At 35.8% G+C, this 19,191-nt stretch overlaps 2 protein-coding genes across 3 annotated transcripts; one reads left to right on the top strand and one right to left on the bottom strand.

Annotated features, from left to right (window-relative positions):
• Nucleotides 1-2,033: 2,033 nt before the first annotated feature.
• On the bottom strand, nucleotides 2,034-4,395 carry LOC108376948 (uncharacterized). Its single transcript, XM_017633211.1, has 4 exons — nucleotides 3,553-4,395; nucleotides 3,294-3,407; nucleotides 3,061-3,143; nucleotides 2,034-2,989 (listed from the first exon to the last, which is right to left on the bottom strand). Exons 1-4 carry the CDS (start codon nucleotides 3,559-3,561, stop codon nucleotides 2,902-2,904), a joined length of 294 nt encoding a protein of 97 aa, XP_017488700.1. The 5' UTR covers nucleotides 3,562-4,395; the 3' UTR covers nucleotides 2,034-2,901.
• A 12,754-nt stretch (nucleotides 4,396-17,149) lies between these two features.
• Nucleotides 17,150-18,487, top strand: l(2)efl (lethal (2) essential for life). Of its 2 annotated transcripts, none has more exons than XM_017633201.1 (4): nucleotides 17,150-17,269; nucleotides 17,558-17,658; nucleotides 17,759-18,051; nucleotides 18,149-18,487. In XM_017633201.1, the coding sequence occupies exons 2-4, from the start codon at nucleotides 17,558-17,560 to the stop codon at nucleotides 18,322-18,324; spliced, it is 570 nt and encodes a 189-aa protein (XP_017488690.1). In that variant the 5' UTR covers nucleotides 17,150-17,269; the 3' UTR covers nucleotides 18,325-18,487. The 2 variants fall into 2 exon arrangements, with proteins under 2 accessions (XP_017488690.1, XP_017488683.1); XM_017633194.1 differs by having other exon boundaries at nucleotides 17,151-17,269; nucleotides 17,428-17,658.
• The last annotated feature ends 704 nt before the right edge of the window (nucleotides 18,488-19,191 follow it).

Genomic DNA, 19,191 nt, shown 5'->3' with positions numbered 1-19,191 from the left:
TGTGGTTGCTATTAAAAGCTTATACAAGTATGTACATCAGTTTGTAGGATAAGGAAGCATTTAATAAATCAAGTATAATAATTAAGACTATATGCGGGGCTGGTCGGCCGCTGTGGTGTAGTGGTAAGCAGTGCGCACTTCCACTCCGCAACGCCTGGGTTCAATCCCTGGTCAAAGCAACATCGCAAAAAAAAAATAGGGAAAAAAGGTTTTTTCTTAACAGCGGTCGTCCCTCGGCAGGCAATGGCAAACCTCCGAGTGCATTTCTGCCATGAAAAACAGCTTCTCATAAAAATACAATCGCCGTTCGGAGTGGGCGTAAAACTGTGACAACATCAAGGCGCACAGCACAAATCGGAGGAGAAGCTTGGCCAAAACACTAACACATGTTAAAGCCCCAATCTAAAAAAAAAAAATATGCGGGGCTGGATTTAAGCACAAGCTACATAGGCGCCAGCCTAGGGACCACATGAAAAATTAAAAAAAAAATTAAAAAAGTGAAAAATGATATATATATTTACAAAGACATGTTTAGTTCGGTTTTTACCCTAATCGAAGGGGATTTACATCGTAGTATATATATATATAATCCAAACTTTCAGAAAAATTTGGTTTCATCAATTTCCCAATACAAAAATGCAAAACATTATTAATTTAAATCTATCTCACACTCCAACGCAAAGACGAGGTATTTACGCATATTTGGATTACTTGACTGATTTTTTCTATTAACTGCAAACAATTAAAAAAAATGCTTCTTTGTGAGTTCAAAATTTCGGATATTTGTTTTTTAGAGATTTTCGAATATCATGATGAAGTAAAAAATAGGTGTCTTCTTTTTTCGATAAAGAATGTAAAAAAAAAATATTGAGCTGTAAATTTTGTATGGAATCACCCATATGTATGTATAGTATATTAAACAATTTATTGCTAACTTCCTCCATTATAGACTTTTTGTAGTAGGTTTCAATTTTTTCACGCGTATGACTACGCGCACTCAGTTTTTTTTTTTTAGTGAAACAAACATTTTCTTTGCTTATCCGAAAAAAAACCTAGAGTCATATAAGCTTTCAAGTGGTAAATTTTAATAATTCTGTTTTTAATTTTCCTAAGCGAGACACCCTTATCCATTGCGTGGGACACATTTAGTGCAGATCCGCAGCTCGTTAGTTCTTTCGGTGTCTCATTCCCGCTTAGAAGTACTTTGGAACTCATATTTGCGTGATTTGGAATGTGTGGCGAGAGGCCAACATCTACATACAGTTTTACACTAGTTACGACCTAGTTCGAGTCAGATATGGTAATTACCATATTATAATCAGAGAATATTCTCACCTGTACCTTCTGAGCAAACGGCGAACAGCAGGAATTTTTCGGGAGCATTTCGGTACATCGCCCTGCAAATACAAAAACGTTTAGATCCTTTACTCTTTCCCAGTTGGTTGTAACCTCCTTTATAAGTGATTTGATGCGTAAAGGGGAGGAGGTTGACGCTTCGGGATGTAGCGCCCGAAATACATTCTTACTTATGTATGTCTGTACATATATAGGAAGCGGGTTCAGAAGACGTTTTAAGCGTCGTCATATTTTTTTATTTATTTAATGTTTGTTATTTTTATTAAAACTCAAGCTCATTGTATAACAAAAGCATATTAATCCGCATTGAATTATAAACATTCAAAAAATTTCAGTGTAGGTAAAATCGCAAGTTTTGAACTGACACAAAAAAACGCCGAAACACATAAACTTAATATTGAGTCGTGGATTAGGAATCTGCTTTTCCATATCAGGTAATTTTCCCAAGATATTTTAATTTTTATGAAAAATAGGGGGAAAAATTTTATGGCCGTACTCGGGTTTACTTGTAAATGGCGCGCCTTGGCGTATGAGTAACATTTTACATTAGGGTGGTTCTTAAAAGAATGAAATTAACAATTTTTGTCAATCTCACCCACTCAATCGGTAATACCACGGCCGCAGATATCACATATAAATTTTGGTCCCGATTGGAGACGGTTAATGCGTGCCACGCAGGGGCCAAAGTTCAGATTCCTCTATAGAGACTCAAAAAATAAAAATGATTATTTTTTGAATTTGATTCCCAAAATCGGTACCACCATAGTCCCGATTGGAGGCGGTTACGGCGTGTCGCAAAGTGGTCAAAAGCCAGATGCCTCTATGGAGATTCAAAAAATTAAAAATATTTTTTTCAATAAATGCCCAAAATCGATACTACTAAAGTATCATCTCCAATCGGGACCAAAATTGATATGTGATTTCTTCGATTGTAGTTGCATCGACGTAGGGGTTGAGGCTTAGAAAATCTTATGTAAAAATTTGCTCCCTACATTTAAGGATCGCCCTAGTGTACATACATATATTTTTTTAGAGTAAGTATGTATAAAGTATATTATTGTTAATGCCTTTTGCAACTATGTTTTTAAATTTGAATAGTGCAAGGAGATAAGTATAATAAAGAAACTGAAGAGCAAAAGTTCAAGTATACTTTGAAGAAGAGGTTAGTAAATAATACAACCAAATGAAATACATATATGTGTATATACCATATAGGGGTATAATGTGTTTTGTATACATATTTGTATAATACATACTATACATACATATGAGTCTTATATTTGTGTATGTGTCGGTATTTTAAGCACCATTTTAACGCAGATATGTGCTTTAAGCACTTTATGTATATACATAAATACGTATGCATATATATGTATTTTTTGATGACTACCTACCATTGTTCTTTTTCCGATTATTTTAGGACCTACAGACATATGTAACTATTCATGCATATGTACTTATATGTGTAGGTGTGCTTAGCACTTAAATATATATATATTTATTTATTATATACTATGTAGGCAGTAAACCGGCGTTTGAAGATGTTCATGGTACCCAGTCCCATGTTGGCTGTGTCCATATGTAACCGGTGTCAGTCATTGAACAATACGCATTATAATAGCGTCCCGGTGAGCTACAAGGGCATATAATTTATTTTTGTTTCGCAGTAATTTTATTTAAATTTTTTGTTTTCAACCCGCTTACCGGCAGTATGAGAATTGTGGACACTTGCAGCGAAAGAGATTTTGAAATTCTTCTTTGCACACCTCATTCCACCAGCAGGTGCGCTAATTGAATTTTAATTACAAATAAATACTAAGTAAATATCTAAGCATTATGTATATGTAAATTGGATACATACATACATACTTATGTGCATACATACATATGCATGCAAGTATGTATCTGTTTACTTAGTTATTCGACACAACACTCACCTCCGCCTGATAGCCATGCACGCTTTGATCAGAGTAGCTACGTTTATTTATGTGTCCTGCCATGGCTGCTGCGTGCCATAATAGCCATGTGCTGGCCAATATTGTCATTGGTAGCTTCGAAAAAAGAAAAACCAGAAATTGTTCTTACAACCACATAAAATACACATTTACACACTCTCTGATTTTCAATCGGTTTTCTAATATCCTGCAGTGTCGCTAATTTATTTATTTATTTATGATTCACAAAAAGTATACGAACCTTTTGCATCTTGCCTTACAGTACTCTCTCACTTCCTTTGGTGCTGTCTTTGGTCGGCTGCCTTGTCAATCCCTGTACTTCACTGTCGTCGCCCGTGTAGACCCACTTCAATTTCAATTATGTCTTAGTCTTGCTCAGCTTGATGTCTCTGTTTGTGTTTGCTCCTTTCTAATGCCTTTACCGTTGTCGGTTTCGTTGTACTTTTTATTGATTCCGGTTGGTCTTTTCGTTGCTGCCGTTGTTGACAACCGTAATCATAATAATATTATTCAATTTAATGCGCTGCGCGAAATTTCCTTTATTATCCTGTCATTCGCAATCACGTTCTGCTTCTTTATTTAGCATATTATCTCACTTTCAACTTTAATTCATATACTTATACAATTATATAAATGCCCTTTCACTAATATTTACATATTTTCCACCGAGCTATATACTTGTTTAAGTTCTCTCCATTTTTGTTCTTCATTTGTGTGTTTTCAACCTTTTTTGTTCAACCAACAACGCCTTTCCTTTTATATTTTGTGGCCTGCGCACCCACAGAATGTGCGTTTTGTTTTGCGGATTTACTGCGCTTAACTGTGGCTTTTTACTTTATAAAAGCTGCCTCGACACGTGAACTTTGTAACAGCGATTGTTTATGTTGCCCCCGTCGGGTCAAAACGTCAAGTGTTATGCGTTGTTGCAGTCCTGTCGTATCTATGTCGGCTGTAGAGTGATTGGAATAGACGTGTGGCGAATTACATAGCCCTTCTCACAATGAACTGTCACTGTGCATTGCTTTGAGTTGTCAATTGCGCTCTTCTCTTTCGTTCACGTGCCGCGTTTAATCATTAACGGTGAAAAATCCTGTAAGAAATTTGAATATTTATTTAAAAAAGAGGCTTTTAAATTTACACAATAACAAAAAAGGAAGGAGTTTATCAATTCGTCGGAATATTTTTTTATGTATTTAGGTGTTAGGCCGTGCGCACTCGGTAATAATTTTCGGAGTCGCTTCGACTCCACACAGCTACGGCCAAAGGATGCGCGCACGGCCGCTGTATTGCGTTTAGGCGGCGGATTAAACAAATATCTTCTTGCTCCCTAGCTTCTGGGCAGCCCCAACTTACATGTCCCATGAAAAGGACACCCTGTTAGATGGGGATCGAGCGCTGGTGGGGGAGGCAGCCACCGAGAACCAGCAACTGGTTGTCTCGTTTGACGCAAACGCCTACAACATATTGTAGGGCAGCACCGACACTAATAATAGAGGTGACCCATAACTAAACTTCAGTATTATGAATTTAGGTTTAGAGCAGGCCTGTGGGCCATTCTGCGTAATCGTGAAGTGAGTTTAAAAGTCAAAAATTCACATCGAAATTAGTTATTTTTATCACTTCACCATAACGCAGAACGAGAATTTACCCTCTGTATGTATAACAAAAAAAGGAAGACGTTTTGTTTATAACCCTGGCTTCCGACTTGTTTTCTAAACAAGTTAAGAAATGCCGAAACTCGAATCAGAAGCCCTACTCTGACCATCGATATTTTCAATACGGAAAATATCTTAGAACTCCCCAAGCTCGGAAAAGCTATTAACTTTTAGTCCTTTTGGCGGAGTTACACCAATCACGAGTTCTTATAATTATTATGCAATGAAAACTCAATTCAGTCCCCCGGATATATAGTTTTTTAATGAGGCTGTGAAAATCGTCGATGCATGTAAGTTACCTGTTGCGTAGTTTATAGGCGCAGCTCGAGAACGAAAACAGCTAGCGAAACAAATTTAAGGATCATTCCATGTAAAAGAGGAAACATCATAAATTTAAATATGCCTTAATCATCTCCATTTCAGTAGTAACCTCTTCCTAAATGACTACATTTAATTCATCTGTTGAGAACTATTAAAATAATAAAAAGAAGTTGTAATTTTTAATTGTAAGTTGGAGACTTTTGAAAGTTTACAAATAAGTATGATAGCGACTTTTGCAAGAATAGTTAACAATTGATGGTATTTTTTCAGTATATAGAAAGATTTTGCACTGTGTTGTTAGTGGACATTAAACTACTTTACATACTGGTGCGTTACCCATCAAAAACTAAAAATCGAAAAAGTTTTACATAGCGCACTTTGCAAGGGGACTACTCAAATGAGGAGAAATTATTTTTATTGGATAAAAATTACCTTTACCTTGGCGTTTTCAATTTTCTTCCTGTTTTTAACCTGAAACAGTATGCAGTGAACATTTTAAAAAATGACCAACAAATATTTTTGGCCCTACAACATACAAAAAAAAAAAATCAAAAGTTTTACTTTTTTTTAATAATTTCGAAGGTCATTGAATCGAAAGTTTCTCTGACATTTAAACTATCCTTCAAAGGTAAAACTTTTGATTGTTTGTATTTTTTTTATATAAAAAGAACATGTAATAAACTTTTCATATACTGAAAATGGATTCCTTGATGTGGAGAGATATATATGTATATTCACGGCAAACAATGTAGGCGATAGCTACATCCTTTGCGTAACTCCCTGTTCTATTCCTCATGCTTGCCCACTCCTGGCCTACACAGTGCTCGGTCAAGAATCTTAAGTCCATACACGTCCGATGTAATTTCGCTTATGGTGCATTAAATTATGTAAATAGATGTGCGAAATTATTATTTTTTTTTGGCTTGATGATAGCCAACAAATTTCCAAAGCATGCAGTGCATTTCGATCCTTTTCGAATTCCCCATTTAATGTATGTGCTTATCTTTCTTTAGCGCTTTTCAACCCACGAACGAACACATGTTTATCTAGTAAACAAATAAACGATCGTTTACGCAAAATAAAACTTTCATTTCATGTTTATTGCCAATAACACATTTTTTGTATACATATGTATGTAGTATGTATATATGTATGTACATTGTACATGTACTTTTCTACTTCCCAGCCAGCAAGAAAACGTACATTTTACGAACATTATATATTACGAGGGATTCTCGATCGGCGAAAAGTTAGAGAAAGGCTCGTAAACGATAAAACAAAAAAAAAAGTGAAAGACGGAGCCTTGTAGTAATTTGTCAGCACAAGAAAATATTTTCATTCTGTTGAAAATTTTTCTTGAACCATAATATTTTATAATATATAATATTCGCATAAGAATGCCTTTTCGATCCGTTTACGACTGTTCATAGGCGCTCGACAATTTCAAGCGAAAATGTACTCGAAAACGAATCGTAAATTACATCATACAGTTGTGATTTTTCTCGCTAGGTTATTTCAATTATACGGATAACTGAGATTTTTTTATTTTCCTAATCAAATCAGCCACTAAATTTATAAATATAATATTGTAAAAAATAATAAATATATATCGCACACGTTCTTCAAAAGTGTATTAACTCAAAATTATCCATTTCTAGGAAAACAAAAGTTACATACATACATATGTACGTCCTACGTGGAGCAAAGAGGCTTTACTGTCTTTTTGCAACAACCCTGCAATGAAATGCCGAACTAGCCAGGAAAAAATACTAAAATGATCTAAAGTATTCATTTTATTTTTAACTAAAATGTTTTCTTTGGCATATTCAATATTATTAAAAAAGATAGAAATATAGTATTTATTGTACCTGAAACCTTTTAATAACATTTTATGAAAAATTTATTTAAATTTATATTCGAAAGTTTGAAATATCTTTGTGTTTATTTTTGCTTTTAATTAATACTCAAAAAATTTAACACTAATTATTGGCAAACCTATGGCTGCTACATAGAAATGTGTAATATATTAAAGTGTAGTTAAAAGTTTTTTATTGTATGTATATTCATGAATTCATTTTATTTTTTCACTCCCAAAGTAGTAGTTTTGGCCCGTAATTAGACTAGTAAATTTCTGTCTATTTGGAACTAGTATGAGACTGGTATATTTCTGACCGAAATCTGACAATTGCCATCTCGTAGGACATCCCCATGTTAAAAATACCAGTTGATTGCATGGAAAAAAGATAGTTGGCTGACTAGTTGGGCATGAGGTTTATATTATATTTTATTAAGATCGCACATTGAACTATGAATGAATTTCAATGAATTACTGCTTTGAAGAGAAAACGACTTATACGTACGGTGACCATCCGTTCTGTTTTTTGCAGGACCGTACTGTTTTTCAATTGTCGGTCCTGCGTAGTTTTTCAAACCTGATAAACCTCAAAATGTACTGATTTTTTCCAAGTGTCCTGCATTTGTCCCGCATTTTATCGTTATTTTAAAATTATCGGACAACGGATGGATTTTTTTTAAAAAGTGTTTTTTGGTACTTTTCGTAGCTTTTCTTCCATATCTCATGAAAAAATCTCCCAATCAACGTAAGCGACTTATAGCTCGAAGGGTATGGATGTGCCTCTTACCAAAATATATAACTTGTGGCGACTTCAATGAAAATTATCCATACCATTTGCATTTTGTCGTCAAAGTCGAAAAAAGTGAGATTTTCAATCAAATACGCAGTTTCATTTGATTTTTTTTTTCCTTATTTTAAAATTCGATAAAGAAGATATATCATTACAGTCTGCACAAATTGAATATTTTTGTAAAGGGTACTTTGTAACTCGTCATTTACGTCGATTCATGTCGTCGATTTTTGACATATAACTTCGAAAAGTACCAAAAAACAAAAAAAGAAGGGTATTGTTTTCGTTTTGAACGACTCAAAATTTGCCTATAAAATAATCTTTTAAAGATTTTCACTTTTCGCTATTGCAATTATAATATGTTTTACTATACTTTTATAAATATTCACGTAAAAAAAGATTAAGATTATTATAGGTATTCTATCGGAATCTGCAATATAATTTAAATTCTTGCAAAAAACCCGATGTTTAACACCTTACTAAATATATCCAACATAAGTTTTCGAAAACAAATTACATTTTTTTGAACTACGTCTCTATAGATAATTAAACGAAGATTACGATGGTATAATTATAAATCCCTAGTTTACTGGTCGGCAGCTGTGGTGTAGTGGTAAGCAGTTCGCGCTTTCACTCATCAGCACCTGGGTTCAAGCCCTGGTCAAAGCAACATCGAAAAAAATATAGAAACAGGTTTTTTCTTAACAGCGGTCGTCCCTCGGCAGGCAATGGCAAACCTCCGAGTGTATTTCTGCTATGAAAAACAGCTTCTCATAAAAATACAATCGCAGTTCGGAGTCGGCGTAAAACTGTAGGTCTCTCCGCTTTGTGTGACAACATCAAGGCGCATGCCACAAGTCGGAGGAGAAGCTCGGCCAAACACTAACATATGTGTAAGCGCCAATCTATTATTATTATTATTAATTCACTGGTCTTCACTATGCAAATCAACTTCAAAAAGTTTAACTGTTAATATCTAAGTTAGTTTTAGGACCAGCTTATATATAGAAACGCCTGTTAAGCCTGTTTCTTTAGCTTTAAAACGACGTAAAGATGAAGTCTCTATGATGGGCAGAACTCGTGATATAACGATTTGAAGAAGTACATGATTTGTCAGAATCACGAAACCGAAAAAAATTCCTCGAACTCGTTTTAGCTTATTTCATGTATAGAACCCATAAAAAAATTTGAAGCCAATCGAAAGTGTGACATCAAATTTGGTGTCCGATAATGAAAAACAATGTCTCATATATACAACGATATGACTCCGGCATGACTTAAACTGTGTGTTGTCGAAAGGCGAGTCAACACGTACAAAAATGGCTGAGGAGTCAGGCGCACCGTGTATGCCGCCTATTACTCGAGAGAAGTTTTGTTAAAAGTCCACAGATACATATCGATGGCTGAGTGGAAGATCGAGCTATCTCGGCAGCCAGTTCGAAAACGCCCGATCTCAGAAAACTTTTCAAAAACGCCCTACTTCAGAATTTGACTGAAAACCGCTCTATCTCCAAATTTTATTGAAAAACACCCTATTTCAGAATTTGGTTGAATAACGCCCTATTTCATAATTCGGTTCCAAAACGCCCTATCTCAAACGAAAATACATTGAAAATAAGCTGAGATAGGGCGTTTTTGAATCGGCAACTGAGATAGGGCGTTTTTAAAACGAATTCTGAAATAGGGCGTTTTTCAATTAAATTCTGAAGTAGGGCTTTCATAAAAAGTTTTCTGAGATAGAGCGTTGTTGAAAATTTTTCTCAGATAGGGCGTTTTCGAACTGGCTGCCGAGATATGTCGATCTTCCACTTAGCCATCGATATGTACTTACATGTATTTTTTTGCAAGCTTTTATTAAAAATGTTCATCACGCGTAAATTTCTAATCGATTTGAAACTAACTGCTTACAAGTGCAAGAATTACGCTCATTAAATTATAGAATGTGCTCATCGGGCTCATAACTTAACTTGTATAGACCAAGCAAAGCATCAGCCTTTGAAGAGAGTCGTCAGCACCGCCAAATTTCTATTGCAACCTGGTTGGCTTTCCGAGGCTCCAATCAAGATTGTTAGAATACAAGATTGCGCCCAACAGAGAGGATTTTTGAGCGTAATTTTTGCGTGACGTCATTTTGGTGCAATTGCGAGAGAGAAATGCCCAAACGCGCCTTGAATACAAGTCTATTTGTCTATATTCTGCTTTACTCATAAAAAGGTAAATAAACTAATAAGTAAAAATAAATAAGAGAGGTAAAAAATATTTAAATTGAAAATTAACACAACAAACAAAACACAATGCGCAACGGATATGAATCGTAAATGAAAAAAAAATAAATATCCCAGCGAGTAAAACATCCGGAAACGTATCCGAAAATGGAAAACATTTCGTAAACAAATATGATATTTCATCCGTTTTTTGATTCGAATTTCGTTCGTTTTTCGGATACGTTTCCACACGAAAGTGTGCATCCAAAACTTCTAAAAGAGTACTCAAAATGGTTTTGAGACAGAAACGTTTTCGTCTGTTTTTCTGAAATTTTCAAAGATGTATTTTCATATTTTCTGATATCCAAATAAAAGCCTTAACCTAATAAATGCTTTTAGTATCATTCTAAAGTGTTGCTTCTGGTGGCAATCGAACCTAGGACCTCCTTAAAGCTAACAAATGGTAGCATGCTCCTCTGGACACTTAGCTACTGCCAGAAAACGTATTTGTATGTAAATATTTCCAAGAGTTCAGTTTCAATAAAAATTTTAATGTTATTGTTTAAAAAACCTGATCATTTCTGCACATTTTTCAGATACGAAACATTCGTCAAAATTTAAGTCGTTTCCTGTACGTTTCCAGAAACGAAAAATTTACGACGCACTGTCTGCTGCCTGGGATGTGAGTACTTATGTATATTAGACTGCATCACCAAAAAAAAGTTCCGGTTTTTCCGCCGGGATTACAAAATCTATTATATTTTAAGACGTTCACCAAAATATTTGGGAAAAATATTAAGATTTAAGTGAGCTGGACCGATTCGAAAATACCTTAAAAAATGGAGTTTTTTATGAATAAAAATAGTTTCTAGTATAGTAGAATTTTTTGAAAAAAGTCCCCTCAGATGAAAAAACAGATTAAGCTTATGAGATATAATGAGATTTTTGATGCGGTTTTTTTACTTTTTTCAAAGATTGATTTACGAAAAACTTGAATAACTGGGCCAAAACTATTCTGATTTAGACTTATGGGATCTCGGCAGAAAGGTATTTTCACACTGTTTTTATTTCTATCCAAAAAGTATCATTCGGGTCTCAATTTTTTTTTTTTCAAATACCAACACATCTTAATTCAACTTTGAATGACGTTCGTTCATCCTACCTTTCTCTTTCATCGTTTGAATAAGTTTATTAGCAACGAAATAAAAAGGGTGAGAAAATACCTTTCCGCCGACACCTCTTAAGTTTAATCGGGAGAGTTTAGGCTCAGTTATTCAAGTTTTTCTTATACAAATCTTTGAAAAAAGTTAAAAAACAGCATCAAAAATCTCATCATTACGATTCCGTTAATATTTAAAAAAAAAATTTTTTTTAAATATTTTTATGCAAGTTTTTTAAGCTTAAACCGTTTTATCATTTCAGGCGATTTTTAAAAAAAAAAAGTTTTAAAAAACTATTTTCATAAAAAAAAAACTCCATTTTTGTAGGTATTTTGAAATTGGTCCAGCTCACTTAAATCTTAATATTATTTCGAAATATTTTCGTGGACTTCTTAAAATATAATAGATTTTATAATTCCAATGGAAAAATAGTACCGATTTTTCTTTGTATGGGGAGCGATGCAGTCGAATGTATATGCAAACACTATGATGCAAACTAAAAATATTTTTGCTATTTTTATAATCGAAACGTCATGCCCTCAAAATGAATCAGCATTCGTGGGCGACGAATAATATATTTAAATAAGTCGATATTTTCTCGCACCTATTTGCTTACCTACTAACGTTTATGTATATTATAATTACATGTATCCATATATATATATGTGGCTGAGTGGCCAGAGATGCGTACTACCGCTCCATAGGGCAACATCTAAACTAGAAATAGTTTTTTTTTTTTTAACGATCTCCCCTGGCACGCAATGGCAAACCTCCGAGTGTATTTCTGCCATGAAAAAGCTTCTCATAAAAACCATTTGCCGCTCGGAGGCACACATGGGCCCACATGGGATACCGGTAAATATGGCCGAAAGTCTTCGAAAGATTTTTCAAAATGCGATACAGTATCATTATATTCAATGTAAATGCTTGGAAAGTTTTATAGGTCTTAATGAAATAGTTATGTTGGTAAATTAGGTTCAAATGAAATTAAAGCTTAACCGATCCGTACATTATTATTGTTCTAAACTGTCGTTGTTTACGGAAATTTAGTATAAACTAGTATCGCCCAGTTGCCGAAATTCGACATTTTTTTCATACACTTTTGACTCCTTTATGTGAATGACGATTTTGAAGTCCACCACCAAAAGTTAGCGAATGTACAGGAAAATTTAACACCAAATAGACCGCGAAAGGAACCTGGATTTGCATTTATAAAAAATATGCGTATATATTTGTATGTATAGATGAGATGCCTAACGGTTCCTCACTGACTAATATGTTAAACATATACCAATTCAGACTGTAAATACGTTTTTCGATTATATTGGTCTGAAAGGTTAAAAACTAAATTGCCAACATCTATATAAACTCCGCTTTCTTGTCATCAGAATCGGTAAAGGTTAAGAAGTTAGCTCCGAGGTGTACAAAAAAAATATAACAGCGGTTTCACACGGGGTTTTATCAAGATTGGGTCAAAGCTAAATATTTTTTGCATCACACGATTGGGCTACCAAATTATACCAAATTTTATGTTACAAACATGTATTCCAAAGACGAAGCAAATCTGACCGTAAAAACGATTTTTTAGGACAGTACTCAATCCCTGCGCCACCTATCGGAGGACAAACACACTGATCCTTCTAAAAACCTTTGTACAAAATAAAAATCATTCAATGCAATTTAGAAAGAGGTTCCCAATTGAATTTTATATACATAAATATAGATGTACGTGTATCAAATTCCATTACCTTATCGTAAGAGGTTGCACAGGTAAGCGATATGAAAAGTTCAATTTTTATGGGAGGTGCCTCGACTCTTTTCCAAAGTCTATCACTTTTCGCCATAAGTACGTTATTGGTAGCATAAATAGCTGTGTAAAATTTGGCATAAGATCGTTATTGATAGCATAAGCAGTTCAAGATGTATGCGATATGCGAATTTCGAATTTTTCTTGTGTTCCCGAAGAAATTTTGAAGTAGAAAAGCTTTGCCATCATCGGAGACACTTGCTCCCCCACTAACGTATTTTTTCAGTTTCGAGTATAGTTTAATTTTAACAGATATACATACATTAATTGAATGTGAATTAATAAATATGTTTTATTCAAACTTATTAAATAAATAAAAATTTAAATTATCAGAGAAACCCCTTATGTGTAATGTGTGTTTAAGTGTATATACTTTTTTTTACTCATCTGTTGTTTTTTGTTTTTTGCTTCTTAATTTATGTAGGTTTATGCCATTTGGTCTGCTTAAGTACCACTTTGCGAAACATACAAATATATATATTTTCTTAAATTTTTTATTTTTAGAATGTTTTTGTTTTGGTTTCGCCTACCTCATATTGTGAACTCATTGTTGATTGGACTCATAAGTTAATCGTTTCGTTGTTAGTCATTTTGATGAAAAATGTGGCAAAATGACCGAAAAATATTCTAGAAATATTTCACAAAAACCAAACTGTGTATATGTACATACATACCTACATAAGTGCGAATGTACATATATACATCATACATAGGTAACTCATATGTTTTTCTGCTGTCTAGCATTTGTTTTTGATTTTTAGCAGATTATGCAGCGATGTGTATGTAATTCACCTAGGTGAACACAGATTTATTAATATTTTTTTTTGAATCATATTTTTATTGCCATCTGTAGTTGTTACATTTTACAATTGTATTAGTTGTTATAATTTAATACTTTACTTTAATCAACTTGTATACTCAACGAAGAAGATCGGTTGTAAATTTTTCCCTCAGTCAGGTGAGGAGGTTTCGGCAGGATGCCATTTCTGTTATAAATGGCTTAGGGTGGATTTCCAGTATTAGGGCCAGTTTCTCAATGTCTGGTTAACACTAACTGCAGGCTAAACATCGTTATCGACGTGATCGACTCCATAACATGTAACCTGTAGTTAGTGTTAACCAGACATTGGGAAACTGGCCCTTAGATTATAAGAGACATCATGTTTTTTGATTTCTTCTGTAACGGTTAGGACTTTAAGATCACGATGCAGTTGCTCGTTGCTTGTTTGTGGCATAATAAGGTGCACGTATACATAATACTTCTGAGAGTTTTCGATTGAAATCTTTGAAGTTTTTCTATGTTAGAGTTTGCTGCAGTTCCCCACAACTGAATACAGTAAGTCCAGTTGCTCGTTTATGTAACTCTTCTTTACTTATTATTTCTCTACTAGTAGAGAACACACGTCATTCTCTACTACTCATTAGCAGTAGAGAACAAGGCGGCGAATTCATATATTAATTTGCCTTGGTAGAGAATTGTTACAGAAACGGGCTGCTGATCGGCTTTTTAATAGTAGAGTATAGCAGAAGTTTATTGTCAATAGATAATTGAGACCGACGATGCTTAAGCCATTGCAGGGTAGGGAGCTTAAGTCCTATGGCCTTCTTCTTCTTCTTTATTGGCGCTGTAACCGCCTAAGCGATTTTGGCCGAGTCCAAAACAGCACGCCAGTCATTTCTCTTCTGTGCTAACTGACGCCAATTGAAAATGCCAAGTGAAGCCAAGTCCTTCTCCACCTGGTCTTTCCAACGCAGAGGAGGCCTTCCTCTTCCTCTGTTACCAGCATCGCGGCCCGCGTTGAATATTTTCAGAGCAGGAGCGTTTCTGTCCATCCGAACGACATGGCCAAGCCAGCGGAGCCGCTGAATTTTAATTCGCTGCACTATGTCTATATCGTTGTAAAGCTCATACAGCTCATCGTTAAATCGTCTGCGATATTCGCCATCACCAACGCGTAAAGGTCCGTAAATCTTTCGCAGAATCTTTCTCTCGAAAACTCCAAGAGCCGCCTCATCAGATGCTTTCATTGTCCATGCTTCCGCGCCATACACCAGCACAGGCATGATGAGTGACTTATAGAGTGTGATCTTTGTACGACGAGAGAGGACTTTACTTCTCAATTGCCTACTCAGCCCAAAGTAGCACTTGTTGGCAAGAGTGATTCTCCGTTGGATTTCAAGGCTGACATTATTATTGGTGTTAATGCTGGTTCCCAAATAAACGAAGTCGTCTACTTTTTCAAACTTGTAACTGTCAACAGTGACGTGGGTGCCAAGACGCGTATGCTCTGACTGTTTGTGTGCTGACAGGAGATACTTCGTTTTGTCCTCGTTCACCACCAGACCCATTCGCTTTGCTTCTCTATCCAATCCCGAGAAGGCAGAACAGACGTAGCCCTTGTTTTTACCGATAATATCGATGTCGTCGGCATACGCCAGCAATTGTACGCTCTTATAAAGTATTGTGCCTGAGCGGTTCAGTTCTGCGGCTCTTATTATCTTCTCCAACATAAGATTAAAGAAATCACACGAAAGGGAGTCCCCTTGTCTGAAACCTCGTTTGGTATCAAACGGCTCGGAGAGGTCCTTACCTATTCTGACGGAGCTGGTGGTATTGCTCAACGTCATTTCACACAGCCGTATTAGTTTCTCCGGGATACCAAATTCAGACATCGCGGCATAAAGGCAACTTCTCTTCGTGCTGTCGAAAGCGGCTTTGAAATCGACAAATAGATGGATGGTGTGTGTCGATCCTATTCTCGCGGGTCTTTTCCAACACCGTGGTCTCTCCTACCACGAATCCAACACCGAATTTGCGCTCCTTTACGTTGCAACTGTAGTAGACGTCGCAAGGCTTTACGCTTACTTTTCCTTGTCCCGTCCATCGCATTTCTTGGACGGCGGTGATGTCAGCCTTTGTCTTCCTGAGGACATCAACCAGCCGGGCAGAGGCACCTTCACCATTAGGGGTCCGGATATTCCAGGTGCATACCCTTAAATCATAGTCCTTTATACGCTTGCCGTGGTCGTCATCAGAAAAAGAGGGTCTCATCTGAGGCTGTTTTTTTCTTTGCATTGGGCGGGGTTTTAACGTGGCGAGACCCAAACCCAGCGCACGCGAAGTTTTACGTCTTCTCACTTTAGCTCGCTTCCAAACGGGTGTTTGGTTGCTACCCAGAGGATACGTGGATATAAACATCCAGACGTTGAGAGCTGCGATTTGAACCGTACGCACAAGAATCGCTTCTGGCCCCTCCCAGGTGAATGGCAGTCAAAAGTCCTATGGCCTTACGGTTTGTAATATATATACGGTTTGTATATATATAAAGATATTTAGTCTCGTTGCTTTGGGATATATTTACAACATTGAGTTTGGCGGGCGGTCAGGTATCTCGATTGAGGGTGAATGTCCCCTAGACGAATTTTGACTCATCAGATTTTATTTGCCAATTTTTAACCAGAATGCTATCTTATTTAAGCCTCCCTGAAGTGTGAGTGAAGCGAAATTGGAAAAATAAAACTCAAAAATAACGATTATTTTTGATCGAAAAAATAAAACTCATAATTTTCATCGGAAATAAAGAAATCCAATTTTAACGGTTCAAAAAATATTTGTATTAATAAGATCAAACCGTTACATACCCTGATCTAGACTCTCACAAGGACTTAATTGTCTTTTCATGCTTTATTTGGTTGGACTTTCTGAAAATACTTTTGTAAAGGTTTAATACTTTCACACTTCTAAGTGAAAATTTTTTCCAAAAATAAAAAAAATTAAAATATACTTCTACTTCAACGTTTAGTACGCTCCATTATGCCGCGTTCTAAACAATGCATTTACATACATACATTCATCTACATACCAACGATTTGAATTGGCGTGAAAATGCCAACAACATGATATGACGACGCTTTCCTAAAAATAGATACGAAATTTTTCATTTAATATTTTTAAACGAAAATCATCTAGAAAAGCGGAAAGAGCGAAAAAAAATCGAAAGCACAAACAATTTAGCTTGGATATAAAATCAGTGATCGCACAAGATCTTCAGTTCAAAATCGCAGCAAACGCGTAAGAGTGAAGACGCAACCGAGCTGAAAAACGCGAGAAAACGTACAAATACAGCCAAAAGTGTGAATATACATATCTTATTAATTTCAAAAAGGTGAATCATTGTGAAAAACAACAAAAAATATATACAAATTAAAAAACCGAATTAAAAAAAAATCATTAAAAATTTTTCATTTGTAAAAGTGTTCAGTATTTTGGCCTGAAATAATATATTTTCAACATTTGGTGGTGATTTTTATTAATTACCATTAGTGTTCTTCTCTACTTTTCAACCTTGGTCCTCACCAACAAAACCGGTTCACACATTTGAATCCTTCATTTGCTGCGGGCTTGTGCTTCGTTACATCACAAATTCATTTTGGAAACTGCCTTTATACCGTAGATGTCAGTAGTGCCACTCATGTTTCGTGACTGGTGGGATGATTTTGAATTTCCAACGCGCACTTCGCGCCTCTTGGACCAACATTTCGGCACAGGACTGAAGTGAGTGGATCAAGAAGATTTCCCTACTTATTTAGACCTGTATCCTTTTTAATTGTGTAAATCTAATCGAAATCGAATTTAATTTGTTTCTCTATGACAGACGCGATGACCTCCTTTCATCCATTTGGAGCTCTCGCCCAACAATGTTGCGTTCCGGTTACCTGCGCCCATGGCAACGCTCACCTACCAGCCTGCAGAAGCAAGAATCGGGTTCCACGCTCAACATTGACAACGAAAAATTCGAAGTCATCTTGGATGTGCAACAATTCACACCCAGTGAAATCACAGTCAAGGTGACCGATAAATTTGTACTTGTCGAGGGTAAACATGAAGAGCGACAGGATGAGCACGGTTTCGTGTCCAGACAGTTCTCCAGACGTTATTTACTGCCAAGTAAGAATGACGAGCAATATTTTGCACTGATTTTTTTTATAAATATAGTTTGCTTGTTGAGTTAACTAAAACTTATTTTTTTCTTCTCATATTCTAGGTGACGTCAATCCCGACAATGTGACCTCATCGCTTTCTTCAGATGGTTTGCTCACCATCACAGCGCCCATGAAGAAGCTGCCACCACCTGCCACCGAGCGTGTCGTGCCCATAGCACAAACCGGTCCGTCCTCGAAAGAGGATAATGCAAAGAAAGTTGAGATCAGCACGTCCTAAATTGATCTAGCGAATTTGAATCAAACAGACTGTTTTTCATTGTTTATACGCACAAATATTTTAATTGCTCATTACTATTAATTTTCCATGACAATAACTATTATAATTTTTTGTAATTAATTTTATACTAAAGAAAATAATATAAAAAAATAGCGAAAAAGTAGAAGTTTTATATTTAATGATTTGAATATTCTACAACCTTGACCATTTTATGGTTTTTACTAAAATATTTTGACTCAATTCAGGATCATTCAAGGGCTGGACCAAACCGAAAATATCTAAAAAATCAAAATTTTTTTCTTCAAGTCATGAAGGTTTTGAAAATTCGGTTTTGGAATGGCAATGGTTTAACACAACATAAAGTAAATACTACCGGACTAATCGTCAAAAATTGATAAAGCAATGAAATTTGTGACAAATGCCTGTAATGCAGCTTTCAAAGCCCAAGCATCCTTTCGAAGGGCAAAAAGAAACCCCAGTAGTGGATTCCTGAGATTTCAGTACTGACATCAAACAGAAGGAGGTTCTTCAATCAAGCCAACCGAACAGGTCTTTGGCAACCCTACACAGACGCACTCGAAGTTTTCAAGAAGGCCAAAAAAGGGCAAAACGCGAATCTTGGCAAAGCTTCTGCAACTATATAGAAAAGAACTCTGAAGCCAATAGGCTGAGAAAAGTTCTTTCGAAATCCTCTTCAAGTGTGAACTCTATCCAGAAGCCTAACAGTGACTGGACGTCATCATGTAACGAAATGCTGGAGGTCCTTATGAGCACTCACTTTCCGGGCTGCTCGGACGACACCTCCGGTAGTTCGCCCGGTTCTTGGACTTACTTGTCTCTGTCTGATACTGTTAGGGACGTCGTAAG

The sequence above is a fragment of the Rhagoletis zephyria genome, unplaced genomic scaffold (genome assembly GCF_001687245.7).
Source record: "Rhagoletis zephyria isolate East Lansing unplaced genomic scaffold, Rhagoletis_zephyria_1.1 Rzeph_scaffold_00103, whole genome shotgun sequence".
Taxonomy (NCBI): domain Eukaryota; kingdom Metazoa; phylum Arthropoda; class Insecta; order Diptera; family Tephritidae; genus Rhagoletis; species Rhagoletis zephyria.
This window is presented reverse-complemented; position numbering and strand designations above follow the sequence as displayed.